General features: G+C 40.7%; 1 protein-coding gene across 3 annotated transcripts in view; it reads right to left on the bottom strand.

Moving 5' to 3' along the window:
• The window catches only part of pde9aa (phosphodiesterase 9aa), a 72,243-nt gene that overhangs the window by 22,080 nt on the left and 34,782 nt on the right, over window positions 1-15,381 (bottom strand). Inside the window, exons 7-11 of one of the 3 annotated variants that reach the window (XM_023288354.3) lie at window positions 8,277-8,361; window positions 7,481-7,541; window positions 6,393-6,467; window positions 541-627; window positions 61-165 (exon numbers count right to left, since the gene is read on the bottom strand). In XM_023288354.3, the coding sequence (XP_023144122.1) occupies window positions 61-165; window positions 541-627; window positions 6,393-6,467; window positions 7,481-7,541; window positions 8,277-8,361 (413 nt within the window). Of the gene's footprint in view, window positions 1-60; window positions 166-540; window positions 628-6,186; window positions 6,262-6,392; window positions 6,468-7,480; window positions 7,542-8,276; window positions 8,362-15,381 lie in introns of all 3 variants that reach the window. The other 2 variants (XM_023288352.3, XM_023288355.3) reach the window with 2 other exon arrangements.

The following is a 15,381-nucleotide window of genomic DNA, read 5'->3' as shown; positions in this document are numbered from 1 at the left end:
TACAGTATCTAGTGAAACAGAGTCTTCAGCTCACAGTAAAGTTTCTAAGGGTCTGATTACCTGTAGGCTGCAGAGGCAGATCATGCTGTACATCATCTGGGTGACACAGAAACAGTGGCGGAAATTGTGGAAGGGATTATTTCTGTAGTTGTCATGAATACACAGCTAGAAATAGAAAGAAATGTTTTACTACAGAAATGTGCAAAAAAAATATACTGAAACGAACAACAAAAATAAGATTGAAAGTTGTTATCAGCTTTTGGACATAAAAGCATTTTTTAAAATTCTGGTTCTGGAAAGACTCATTTAACGTAGAGGCTGTTATTATATTACACCAGTATTTAAATTTCCACTCGTACATTATTCTATTTACTTACAATGTAATTGTTATTACTAGAATTATTACTATACTTTTAGTTGTTTTTAAATTTAGTTAATCCATTTTCTTGTACTGTCTTTGTAACAAAGAAACTTCCCTGCGGGAATCAATAAATGGTTTTTGACTCTGATTCTGGGTACTGTCCTTGGTCCAGGTCTCACCAGCCATCTCTTGAGTGTGATGGGATTGATATTGAAGTCTTTGACCAATCCCAGGTCATGGTACATATGTTCCAGACAGCTCAGCATCTGGAAGAACAAAGGAACACATCAGTGTGGTCAGTAAGAGCTGACCATATAATGATTTTTGTCTTGTCTTTGATCACAGATTCAATAAATGTTATACACTGACATGAAACATTTTGCGGTCTCCACTTTGGTTTAAAACAGAACTTTTTTTTTGTCAAATGCAGTGCAGTGTAAAAAGCACTCCACATTTAGAAGATGAATATAAGCTGAAGGACCATTCTGGATTTGATTATATGCTATTACTGCACTTCTTAAGTCACCAAGGCCAGAATATGAGCACAAAACAACAGTAAATATGTTGATTTCCAGCAAACATGCAGATCCAGTCTAAAAGCTACTTTAAACAGTCTAAATGAAGTATCCGCCACTGGCACTGTTCATCTAATCTTTCATCGAAGCACAGTATTTTCTTTGTTCTAATTCATTTTTCTTTGGGGTATATTTATACATTTTATGTTTTGTTTTTATTAGTATATTCTACACTGTTTTGTTGTAAAGCATTGTGTGACAATTTATCTATCTGTAGGTGCAGAGGGCCAAACCAGTAGCTTAGTTTAAACATAGACCTTGTGTAAATTTGAGTGAAGGAGAAAAGATGCAAAAAGCTCTCTTAAGGGATAAATCTGTAGTCTAAGAAAAAAAACATCCAGCAATGCTTTGACTGCCATCCTACTGATTTCAACAGACATGGAATAATTAGTTTAATCTCAATTCACTGCTATGAGCCAGCCTCACCCTGCTGCAGCGCAGGAGCACATAATCCTGGTTCAATCTAATTCTAATCTTACCTAATTTACCCTCCATAACCGGGCACCTACACCACCCTATTAAGGTGTATCATTCTTGAAGTTGTTTATTGGACATTACCCTGCCAACACTAAAGGCTTCACATTATTTTTTCATCTACAAAGTTACTACTCACCTCCACTTTATGCAAAATTGCAACCTCTACATCTAGACCAGTGGTCATCAACCCGTCGATCACGATCGACAGGTTGATCTTTGCCCAGTTAAAAGTCGATCTCAAAATTTTTTTTAAAATAAATATATAATGTAAAATAATTTTTAAAAATACATATTTACCACTTTACACCAATCATAGTTTTGTTGCAAATCTGCCACTCTGTCTCCAATTTCTGATTGGGTCATCCAAATCGTCAGCTGCGGTTACCAGCATTTTAACAGATGAAGAAGAAACCGCTCGGCGGGGCTAGCAGTTGAGATGGCGGACAAACACAGAAAAAAGGCGAAAATGTACCATTTCCACTCTGAGTGGGAACATGACTTTTTGTTCACATTGGTTAAAGACAAACCTGTGTGCCTCATCTGTCACCAGTCTACTGCTCTCTCAAAGAAAGGTAACTTGGAGCGTCACCATGCCACAAACCACAGGAAGTTCAGGGAGGAGCACCTGCCGAAAAGCGCCCTGCACACCAGCAAAGTTAAGGAGCTGAAGACAGCACTGAAGGCACAGCAGCAAGTTTTTACCAAGCCGGTGGGCAAAAACAAGGCTGCGACTGAGGCGTCATTTTGTGTGAGTCAGCTTTTGGCTAAACACAAGAAACCCTTCACCGATGGAGAGCTGTTTAAGGAGGCGATGTCTGTAACTGCGGACACTTTATTCAGAGACTTTAAAAACAAGTATGAGACCAAACATGCAATTGAGAGTGTGCCACTTGGTCCTGCAACGCTGGCGAGAAGGATCGAGTCTCTTTCAAATTGCATATCCCAACAAGTGATGTCGGATTTACTGTTGTACGAGTGCTTTTCTCTGCAGTTTGATGAATCAGTTGACATGACTGACACAGCACAGCTGATGGTGTTTGCTCGGATGACTTTTGAGGATTTAACTTTAAAGGAAGCCCTCCTGACTCTTTTACCACTGAAGGACAGGGCCAGGGGTGAGGACATTTTCACCAAGTTCAAACTATGTGTGCGACAACAATATTCCTTTTCATAAGTTGATTGCTACTACAACAGATGGGGCTCCAGCAATGATTGGCACACATGCTGGATTTATTGCACTGTGCCGCAAAGATCCCGATTTTCCTGTTTTTGTCAGTTATCACTGTGTTATCCACCTGCAAGCTCTTGCTAGTAAGGTTGTGAACTTTTCCTATGTAATGACGGTGACAAGGATTGTTAATTCAATACGAGCAAAGAGACTGCAGCACCGTTTGTTCAAGTCACTGCTGGATGAGGTTGATGCAGTTTTTGGTGATTTGCTTCTGCATGCTGAAGTGCGCTGGTTAAGTCGTGGAAAAGTCCTGCAGCGTTTTATTGACCTGTTGCCTGAGATCCGCTCATTTCTGGAATCACATAAAGAGCATCATGAAGAACTGTCAGATGATACGTAGGTGCATGATCTTGGATTCCTCACAGACCTGACAACCAAAATGAACAAGCTCCACAGAGTTGCAGGGTAAAGCATGTAACGCACATGATCAGCTCTATCAGCGCATTTAAGGCCAAACTCGGTCTGTGGATTTCTCAGCTGAGAAATGGAAAACTCGCACACTTCCCAAACCTGGAGAGACTTTCAAATAATGTGAGAGAACCCCACCCTGAACATTTCTGTGTCCATCTGGATAAAGTGACGGCTGAATTTGACAGACATTTTCAAGAAATGGGTAAAATGGAGGACATTGTGAAATTTATCAGCAACCCATTCATTCCCACAGACATCGAGGCACTCGCTGCTAAGCTTCAGGAGGTGTTTTCCTTACCAAATGGTGTGGACATGGAAATTGCTGAACTGCAAAATGACACTGAATTGCAGGCAAGGGCTAATGACAGACACTTTTGGCGTGTTGTACACAGAGAAAAGTTTCCCCTTCTCTCCTCCTGTGCTGTAAAGGTCAAATCCTATTTTGGCTCCACATATCTCTGTGAGGTGGCGTTTTCACACATGAAAATAATAAAATCAAAGCACAGGACCTATCTGACTGACAGACACCTTACTGACTGTGTGAGACTAGGTGTCTCCAACCATGAGCCCAACTACAGTGCATTAACTGATGGGCTGCAGGCACAACCATCACACTAATTGTGACTGTGATGCACTTAAAAAGAACAGAGGTTCAGGTTGATTTGTCTTTTGCTGTGGTGTATCAATTCTTGCCATGATTTGATGCTTCAGTTTTGAATGTTGCAATATAAACAAGGGCTCACATTTGTAAATACATTTTCACTACTCTGCTATTAATTTACATGTCAGCTGTCAAATGTATGTTCAAAATGTTTTGGCAGTAAAATGATACAGCATGAGTCACGAATTGATTTCTGTATTTCTAAAGTTTAGAATCTAAAAAATCTGAAATGGATGGTAGATCTTTGCTTTTTGTCTTACATGAAAAGTGATCTTGGCTTGACAAAGGTTGGTGACCACTGATCTAGACGCTGCCAGACAAGGCTCAATAAATAATATTAATAATGTCTGCATTCTATTTAGTTATTCCACTTTGAGGGGACTGGTAATGTTCATGTTGATTCACTGGCAGGGACTAATGACACAAACAAAAATTTGTACTTTGTAATGTACCATGCCATCATAGCGTCTGTACCGTAGACTGTATAAGAAAGAAATCTTTCTTGTACAGTCTATGGACTGTACTCAAACTATGTACAGATACATTACAAAATATAAATTTTCACACACAAGTGTGCTTCAATGGATGGATCAGGCACTGAATGAGTCATTAATATTACTATATTTACTATCATCTATATAAGATTTTTTAAAAAGTTTTTTAACCTCTTAACATTCACTGGCCCGGATACTGATAGGAGACCAGAACAACTCTCAAGTCATGCCATTAGAAAAGAGCAATGAAAGAGGGCAACAATATATGCCAGGGCTGAACAATCAACCTTTTAAAAATCGAAATCATGATTTGAAACAATGCAATTAGCAAATCACAAAGGCTGTAATGTTATTTATTTTTTTAGGTCTTTCTATTGGCTTTATTGGACAGGTTAATAGAGAGGCAGACAGGAAAGCAGGGAGAAGAATGGGGGAGGACCTGCAGCAAAGGGCCGTGAGTTGGAATCAAACCCAGCCCTCTGCATCAGTTTATGGGTCGCCCGCTGAGCCAGCTGAGCTATCTGGGCGGCCCAATATAGGTGTAAATCAATTACGCTATGAAAACTGAACTTAAGCAGAACTTTTAAAAATTATATTGTGTCAGTCAGAATATATACATTTTTCCCCCAAACTGCTCAGTCCCAATGCATGCTATGAAAAGATTGATCCCAATACGATGAAGCTCTTATCAAGGGATCTCTAGCAAGGGTGCACTATTGCATATGTGAAAAAATAATATAGTGCCTTTAATGTCTGCAAAGGGAAGCCTGTGTAAAATTTTTCTTATAATTACATTTTTAAACTGTCCTCCTATCCTATCCGATCCGATCCGACAGTCGTCTTGTCAACCAGTATTTTGGTATGTTCACGGAACAGGCATTCATGCTGCATCCGTAACTATCATCTCCACAAAACTCATGCAGTCGCATATCATCACACTCCCAATTCCGTGCTTCACTCTTGACTATGCATTCACTGTGGTAGAGTTGGCCGGATTCACATAAAACAGGCTAGACCCCATCTGAGTTGAACAAATTCACCTGAAAAAGAATGTGTTCCAATAGCCATCATACTCCTTTTTATGTTCTTAAGCAGATTTTGATCTTACAGTTTTGTGCTGAAGAGGAATGTCTTCCTTATCTTGGGGCAACTATGGCTCAGGCAGTGGAGCAGGTACAGTTAAGGTAAGGTTAAGATAAGGTTGGCTGTTCAATCCCTGGCCGCTCCATGTGCCAAAGCACCTTGAATCCAAATGTCAGGTGTAAAGCACTTTGTAGAGCCCAGCTCAGGCTAAAAAGGTGCTGTGTAAGTGGCTTTATCATCTTTGTCTGACTTTAAATTCCACTGGTGCTTCTTCAATGTGGAGCCTAAATGTAGATATGCAAATAGACACAGCCCACACAAACTCAAACCTGAAACAGTTCTGGCATTTTTGATTGTTCATAAAACAGGGATGTTCTTACTTTTGTTGTATAGTCAGAGATATACACATCTTTTTTCTTTTATGTCCTGCTAGTATAACACAAATCTTGAGCGAAGTTGTTAGGGGTCATTGTGGGTCATGTAGGTAAAATAATTTACCAAGGAAGGATAAAAATATTTTTTCTTGTTAAGCTTCTTTAAACCTTATGTATACTGTTCATTTGAAGTCAGACAATGTTTCAAAATGCAATGCTAAATCTGTGGATTGCTCTTTTAACATTGCATGTGTACTCATGTCTTCAACTTCTGTTTTCTCAAGTATTGTCTGAGGATAGGTAATGTCAGGTGGCTGAAATTTAGCAACATTTTTTTACTGCCTTTGAACAAATACTTAACAATAAGAACAAAATAGTAAACAAATAGGAAATCATTAATAGCACAATCACCAATTCATTATTTACAATTTCATAGTTAGTTGATTAATCAGTAATAATTAATAATCTGCTTTTAGCAAAAAATGAATCTCAGTGGATTATGCAGGGCATAAATCTCACCTCATTTGGCTCCCACTGCCAAGCATCGAATGTCGGCAATCTAAGAGCTTCTACTGTCTCCTTAGACAAATGGTACTACACACACACACACACACACACACACAAAGGGCAGCAGGGCAGACAGGGGAATGGGGTGCAGGGAGAAGACAGGAGAGTAGAGAGTAGAATTGTGTGTAAGATGGGTTGAGCAAGCTAGTCAGTCTTACCTCGTTGGCCTCCCACAGCCAGACGTCAAAGCCGGGTTTTTTGAGGGCATCTATGGTCTGTTGTGACAGCATGTACTGCAGGCAACAGAGCTCGCAGTTAACCCTGTCTGTCTCCGTCTGGCTCGGGGGCACACATCTACACACCACTACATTAATGTACTTTGATGTTCAGGAGCTAAAATAATGTCATGCCCACTGTTTTATGTTCCTAAATTCTTGCTCGGTTGTTGTACAGTACCACCACAATTAATAAGGTTTAAATGGTTTTGTTCCATTACTAAATGTGTAATAAACGTCATTCTGAATGATGCACTAGCAATCAAATGATACAACAGTCATGAATATAACTGTTGGCCCTAGTTTTTAGGGATTCATTGGTGTGTTCTCTTGGTGTTTGGAGTTAAAATGAGCTGAAGATTATTACACAATATATGATTGATATTTCTTTTCACAGCGTAATTGCTGCTACATTTCGGTGCACACGAACATACAAGATATCTTGAAAACACAAATTTTCGAATATTTTAATTCAGAACGTCATGCTCTGGCATTGTCCCCAGCAATGCTTTGACCGCACTCTTTGGAATAAATGGAATGCATGTTTTTTTTAAATCATATCTTACCATTTATCACAGGCAGAGAATTTACTTGTGATGGTCAGTGACTGAAGTGCATGCAGTCATGCAGTTTGGAGTGAGCGACTATAACCTATGTTGTTGTCTGAAGCTGCAATTTGCTGATACCTTAATACCTTACATGTATCTGTAGACCTTAGCTAGGGAGCTAGGCCCAAAAAAGCTTCTAATTTCCATTCAGTTATTGCAGGACAACTCAGACTGACCAAAAATTGATTTAAAAAAAGAAAATGAGGCATTCAAATGTCAGATTTAGTGAAGTTCAAAATAAGTAATCATCATCACCCAGAGACACGGAGACAGGCCTGTCTAAGGTTAGGTACACCGATGCAGCTTATGAAAATGTTTAGTTGTACTTAACAGGTTTTTCGTCACAAGTGCAGACAAAATGGTCAGGTAACAGAAACAGTGGAGTTACATTTTTGAGGTAGAAAATTTGCAGAAAAGCCTCACCTTTGGGTAGGAGGGAACGTCTCTGCGAGGAGTCAGCTTCTTATTGTCTTCCAGGAAATTACTGAAAGAGAAAAATAAGCTTCAGGCTATGACGAAAAAGCAAGAATAATTAGCAATATCATTACTTAAACCATCACCTGTATATAATACATTGTGCAGTAGACTCTTAGTCCATAGAATGAGCTTTAGCTGCAAACTAGAACTTTCAGCAACAAACCTTTATAATTTTACTTACGCTGCTTATTCATTGTCTAATTATATAACTGGTTCCATTGTAATTGGTATTACTTTGTTATATGAACCACGATTCAAAACAACATCAGAATACCACAAACACTGAATATGGCTTTAATTATTAACTATTTTCCTTATCCAATCATATTTAATTCAATTAACTGATTCATCTTTAGTCCATATATTTTCATAAAGCAGTGACATATGTTCATTACATGTTCCTAGAGCCTAAAATGAAGACTAATTGCTGGGTATATACACCAATATTGCAATAACTACTACTATTCCTGCTATTATTGCAATAATACAAAATTACAAGTGTCGTACTACATACTATGCATGTTTACAATCAGTAAGAGAAAAAACAATGAAAAAAACTCTTATCAGCACTCTGCTGCAGTACAACAGAGAACACAAGTAGGAATAGTTTCCAAACAGCCAGATCTTGCAAATCACTCAGCAGGATCAGCTATCCCTAACAGTTCAACACTATTGTTATCTGTCTTTCTTAGACTATTACCAAGGGTTTAGTGAGCAGAGAACTGCTTGTTGTTGCTGTCACCTGTTGTTTCTGGATGCCATCTCCTCACGGAGTTTCTTGATGTCGTTGTGACATTTCTCAATCTCCACCACCTTCATGCCCTCCACTGCAGACACAGATAGAGTCATCTATCAAAACCTAATTTGACCTATTAAAGTTAACATTTTCAAATTAATAACCTCTTGATAATACTCTTAACCTCAAATGTATGCATTTTCATGGGCATTTGTGTAAAATTAACAAGGCCTCATATAATTTACTTTATGAAATGACTTTTCTTGATCATTAAGGGGTTGGGGCAGCATGTCCAGTTGTCTGCTGTAGCTTATATGTAACTATACCTGTACATGTGTACAGCACATAGTACAGCTATGTGTTTTAGATGTAAACAGTTGTGGACGAAAATGATGCTATGAGTAGGGTGAAAGTGAACCAGAACTTCAAAGCTATGGACCAGACAAGACAAAGCTCTGACAGATAAAGCTCTGTAAAGCTGAGGGAGCTGCAGACAACCAGAAACCCTAACCCAAAATCTAAAGTATAGGGGTATGGAGTTTTGTAGACTGAATCTTTCAGCCTATTAGTGCCCAAGCAGAAATATGATGACAACTTTATGCTGATGTCATACTGAGTGTGCCATGAATTTTGCTGAAACAGAATTGGAGAGACTGAGAGGAAACAGCAAAGATATGGAGAATGAGAGGAGCTGGTCATACTGAAGCTTTTTAATGGGAGAGGGGAACAGATCCTACAGCTGTGTGATGGTCTCACTGCGAAATCAGCAAAGCTAACTCACTTAACATGTTTGAACTGCACTAGCTTTAATACTAACAGCTATCTTTCATAAGATTGAACAGCAGACTGCAGCTGGTCTTTCACAGATCTTTGTGTACACTTGTGTCCTTCTTTGCCTGTTTCCTGTCCTCTTTGCACCTTCCCTCTCTTTCAATAATCCACCTCTCTCTGCTGAAACCAAAAAGATCACCTCCAACAACACTTCAGCTCCCATTAGAATAGGTGACCATGGCGACCAAAGCAATGACAAGATGGAGATCTGCGTGGGTGCCACGCTGTTGCTGTAGCAACCAGGTATTCAGGCAATTGGCATGCTTGTGTGAAGTGGTTCTGAGTCAGATGTGAAATTACAACTACAATGCAGACATTTGGTACTGAAAAAAATGTTTTAAAATGAAATCTCAAGGTGCATTTTGTATAAGTGTGCTCTTGATGCTCTGAAATCTTTACAGTGAGGATTTAACAAGACAATTTGATTTGCTATGCTTGAAACCACAGTGAGGAAACTTTACATTGTCACCTTGTGATCTGTCTTGCAGGGTTGTTGCCATGTCAGAATTTTGGAAGATATCTCGGTTCATTTTAATGAATTAGCCACAACCACAGAAAGCCGGTATGAATTTAAGGTGTAGAAACTAAATCTTCTGACACAGCAATTGAAATTCAGTGTCCCTAGTATGATTTGGGTGGCTATGTTTACTTCAGGTCTCTCAGAGCTGCACATTGCGCCTCAAGTTACCACTGTTAATGGACAATATTATACCAACATTCTAGGAAAGGTACTACTTCTAGTTTTGACCAGGAGGAAAAAATCGGGGCCTGTGACTGTACGGAAAATATTTAACAGGCCCAATTGAGAGCTGAGCAGTCGCATCTTTACCAGTCCACCACTGACCATGATTAAACAGCTCAACTCTAGAGCTGTGCAGGAGTGGGGGAGAACTCTCCACACTCAAGAACCTCGTACATTCCATGCCTGAAAGACTGAAAGCCATGATCAAAGTGAACGGGGAAAATACTGGTTATTGAATAAATTACATTGCATATTCAGTCTTTGAGCTTTGTTTTTCTGGGAAGAACAAAATTTTGGGACACGGTGTAGTCTAAGGACATTTTGTAAATACAGCCCTGGACACCTGTTTATCGTAACATCCCCTGAGTACATAGTTACTTTGGTTAGTTTTTAGTCTCTTAAAAATGGAAAGAACAGACACAAGTCCCTTTCAGCATATTAAACTTAAATAACTTTGGCACATTTCAAATACTATTAATTCACACAATAATTAAATATGCTAAATATGATTATTCATTAAAAGCCCCAACTACCATTCTGTTCATATTTAATATCAATATCAAGTTCAAATATGCAAACTCAAGTGGGCAGTGATGAAGAATCCAGGAGGGGGTTGATTGGGAGAAACAGCCTGCCTGATCTGAACCCGAGTGGTGTTTTATTATTGGACTTCTGTGCTCGTCATGGACTGGCCATAACAAACACGACCATAAAGAGGCTGCTACGACCCGGTTGTCTAGTGTAGCTAAGGAGTAACAAAAAGAGAGCAGAACAAACGCTGAATTCCAGAGGGTTAGGCGGGGATATACACACGTGGACAAAATTGTTGGTACCCCTCGGTTAATCAAAGAAAAACCCACAATGGTCACAGAAATAATTTGAATTTGACTAAAATAATAATAAATTAAAATTCTATGAAAATTAACCAATGAAAATCAGACATTGCTTTTGAACCGTGGTTCAAAAGAATTATTAAAAAAAATAAACTCATGAAACAGGCCTGGACAAAAATGATGGTACCCTTAACTTAATATTTTGTTGCACAACCTTTTGAGGCAATCACTGCAATCAAACGATTTCTCTAACTGTCCATGAGATTTCTGCACCTCTCAGCAGGTATTCTGGTCCACTCCTCATGAGCAGACTGCTCCAGTTGTCTCAGGTTTGAAGGGTGCCTTCTCCAGACGCCATGTTTCAGCTCCTTCCACAGATATTCAATAGGATTTAGTTCAGGGCTCATAGAAGGCCACTTCAGAATAGTCCAATGTTTTCCTCTTAGCCAATCTTGTCCATTTTTAGCTGTGTGTTTTGGGTCATTATCCTGTTGCAAGACCCATGACCTGCAACTGAGACCAAGCTTTCTGACACTGGGCAGCACATTTCTCTCTAGATAGTCATGAGATTTCATTGTACCCTACACAGATTCAAGACACCCTGTGTCAGATGCAGCAAAGCAGCCCCAGAACATAACAGAGCCTCCTCCATGTTTCACAGTAGGGACAGTGTTCTTTTCTTCATATGCTTCATTTTTGCATCTGTGAACATAGAGCTGATGAGCCTTGCCAAAAAGTTCCAGTTTTGTCTCGTCTGCCCATAGGACATTCTCCCAGAAGCTTTGTGGCTTGGCAACATGGAGTTTGGCAAATTCCAGTCTGGCTGTTTTATGATTTGTTTTCAACAATGGTGTCCTCCTTGGTTGTCTCCCATCAAGTCCACTTTGGCTCAAACAACAACAGATGGTGCAATCTGACACTGATGTACCTTGACCTTGGAGTTCACCTTTAATGTCTTTAGAGGTTGTTCTGGGCTCTTTTGTTACCATTCCTATTATCCGTCTCTTCCATTTGTCATCAATTTTCCTCCTGCCTCCATGTCCAGGGAGGTTGGCTACAGTCCCATGGATCTTACATTTCTGAATAATATGTGCAACTGTCATCACAGGAACATCAAGATGCTTGGAGATGGTCTTATAGCTTTTACCTTTTACATGTTTGTCTATAATTTTCTTTCTATTCTCCTGAGACAACTCTCTCCTTTGCTTCCTCTGGTCCATGTTTAGGGTGGTAGACACCATGCCACCAAACAGCACAGTAACTACATGTAACCCTATAAATACGCCGACTGACTGATTACAAGTTTGTAGACACCTGTGATGCTAATTAGAGGACACATCTTGATTAACATGTCCCTATGGTCACATTATTTTCAGTCTAATCTAGAGGTACCATCATTTTTGCCCAGGCCTGTTTCATGAGTTTATTTTTTAAAATAATTCTGCTAAACCACGGTTCAAAAGCAATGTCTGATTTTCATTGGTTAATTTTCATAGAACTTTTATTTATTATTACTTTTGTCAGATTCAAATTATTTGTGTGACCATTGTGGGTTTTTCTTTCATTAGTACCAACAATTTTATCCACGTGTGTATTTGAAAGGTTCACAATAATACAAAATGTGATGGGATAAAAGCAAATGAGTGCTACTGAAATAAAATAAACATAGCCAAAAGCAAACTTCACTTTGAAGTTGACGTGAGTATTACAAAACCAGGAAGAAAATAAAAGACGATCAATACAAAAAAACACTGACCATTCACCTCTCAAAACCGAAATGAACTGCAGTAGCACCCCTAAACTAAATCTAACAATGAGGACTCTAATTCCTTTCCTTCACAATTCAAAGGTCCCTTGCTAGCCCTTTACCCCACATGTACACCAGTCACTGGCACAGATTTCCAAAAAGTTCACCGGGCAAACTCAGCTTCTCCTAAGAACAACTGCTGCTGAATGCAGGATGAATGAGCCTTTTAAAAGCGAATTGGCACCATGATTGGAGGTGATAGTATATTGCTCTGGCACCATGCTGTGCGGCAGCCTGCTGCAGCAGCTCCTGACAACCTGCTCCCTATTTGTATTTTTTGTGGTGTTTTTTGTGTTATTATTTTTGCTTTTTACACTGTGCGGAGCACTTGGAATACGGCAAATTCCAAGTTGCTTTATGGGACTTATAGTCTCTTTTTTCACTTTATTCACTTTTTTTTTTTTTTTTACCATATTCATGTCGCCCCTCATGATATGGGACCAGAGCCACATCACCGCTCAAATTATTTACACGCGAGAACAGCTGATTGCCCTGAGGCAGCCAGCTCTCAAAGCCATCCATCTCGGGGACAATTAGGAGGCAACGTCATGGCTGCAGAGCGGGGGTTAAAGTAAGGATGAAGAAGAGGAGGTTTCAGCCCTGCATTTCTGCAGTTTTCACGGGGAATGTGAGATCCCTGGCAAATAAAATGGAACGGGAAACCAGTGTTATGTGCTGTGGCTCCACGATATAATACCGGATTCCACTGCGATTCTCCCCCGCTTCCACACAGTCCAGGCGGACAGAGATACCACCACGAGTGGCAAGAAGAAAGCGAGGAGGGGCTCGCCCTTTTCGTGAGCACCCAGCACTGCCACCCTGGACACATTACTATTAAAGAACGTATCACGGTGTCCAGGTACATCTCCGTGAACTTCACGTCTTTGTAGTTCTCTGCCACCACACCCCACGGTAGTGTAGATGATGCCATCATCTGTCTGCTGCTGAAGGCATACTCCACACCTTACACCACCGTCCGCATGACATTATTTGACTTCTCCAATGCCTTCAACACCATCCACCCCTGACTGCTGAAGGTCAAGCTGGAGGACATGCTCGTGGATGCTCCTCTTATTGTATGGATTATGGACGATCTGCCAACTACACTTCAGACTTGCACTGTGTTGTGTCACCTGCAGAAATTCTCAGATGACACGGCCATAGTAGGCTGTGTGGAGAATGAAAGGGAGGATGAATACAGGAACCTGATAGGCCAGTTTGTGCAATGGTGTGGCGAGAAACACCTGCAGCTGAATGTGTTGAAGACCAAAGAGATGGTAGTGGACTTCAGGGGGAACAAGTCCCCACCCTCTTCTGTCTGTGTCAGTGGGACTGATGTGCAGACTGTCCAGACTTACAAGTACCTGGAAGTGAGTCTGGACAACAAGCTGGACTGGTCTACAAACACTGAGGCTGTCTACAAAAAGGGCATAAGCCAGCTCTGCTTCTTCAAGAGGCTCAGGTCCTTCAGTGTATGCAACTGCATGCTCCTAATGGTTTAACAGTCTGTGGTGGTGAGTGCCATCTTCTTTGCTGTGGTGTGCTGGGGTGCAGAACAGATCTGAGACAGAACTTCAAAACTCTACAGGTTTGTTCCAGTTTTGACCCACAGGTTGGTTCCCGCAAGTCTATTTAAATGTATTTATTCTTAAGCAAGCAGGCATCAAGGCGAAGGATGCCAACAGACTGAATAAACTCAGGAAAGCCCAGTCTGTTGTTGGCTGTCAGTTGGTCACCCTGGAGGAGGTGGTGGAGCAGAGGACACTGACCAAACTGCTGGCCATTATGGACAACATCTCCCACCCCTTCCATAAAACTGTGGACAATGTGAGGAGCAGCTTCAGCAACATACTGATACAACCCCGCTGCTCCAAGAAATGGTACAGGAGGTCATTCCTCCCCAGAGCAATAAGACTTCAATACGTCTTTGTCTGGCAGATCACAAAAGAACTTTATCACTTTGCCTGCTGATGAGACCACTGTACATACTGGACCCTTTACATTCTAAATGTCATTCATTATATCTGTGAGCTCATGTGCACTTACTTATGTAATTTGCACATCTAAGCACATTGACATTTGCACACTCTGTTCATTTGCACATTTCTGCATCACTTGTGTATTCTGTTGATTTTTTCCATATTATATTTTCTATATTTTAATCTTATTTTATTTTTCCTCCACTTTATACCCTAACATTCTGTGTTGTCTTATTGAATATCCACGCTGCTGTAACAACTGAATTTCCCTGCAGGGATTAATAAAGTCAATCTAAGTCTAAGTCTAGTTTGGCCTGGTCCAATCCAGCTTCAGCTCCAGAGTAGGTGGGACCAAACAACGGAGGCCAGATGGAGGAAGGTGCTTGCCAGGCATGCAGCTATACACAACACAGATGGATACAACAGAGGAGGAGGAGTGCAGTGGCCCAGGGCCGTAACAGTGGCTCATAAGTGTACTTGGTACCAAAGCACCTTAGGCCAAAGGTCAATGATCGACTTTGTAGTCGTGTCACCAGACCTGCAGCCTTATGTCTCAGACACTCAGGTGAAGAGAAGAAAATAGCTGTCAATTGATCACTCCCTGGTGGTGAGTTGGATCCGATGGCGGGGAAGGCTGCTGGACAGACTTAGTGAACCAAAACATGTAGCATGGGTAAGCTGGAAATGTCTGGCAGAGGTCCCTGTCAGTGGGGTTTTCAAGTCCCACCTCTGGAAGAGTTTCTCCTGCATAGAGGTTGGGGACATGGAATCTGAGTGGGCCACGTTCATAGCAGCTGTTAGGAGCTGCGGCCCAGCTGTTGAAGGAGGCTTTTCAGGCCTGGTTGGCTCAGGGGTCTTCTGAAGCAGGAAACACGTACCAGTCAGCCAAAGTGGCTGCAGTTACAGCAGTTGCGGAAGC

Source organism: Amphiprion ocellaris, chromosome 11, assembly GCF_022539595.1.
Source record: "Amphiprion ocellaris isolate individual 3 ecotype Okinawa chromosome 11, ASM2253959v1, whole genome shotgun sequence".
In the NCBI taxonomy this organism is placed as follows: domain Eukaryota; kingdom Metazoa; phylum Chordata; class Actinopteri; family Pomacentridae; genus Amphiprion; species Amphiprion ocellaris.
This window is presented reverse-complemented; position numbering and strand designations above follow the sequence as displayed.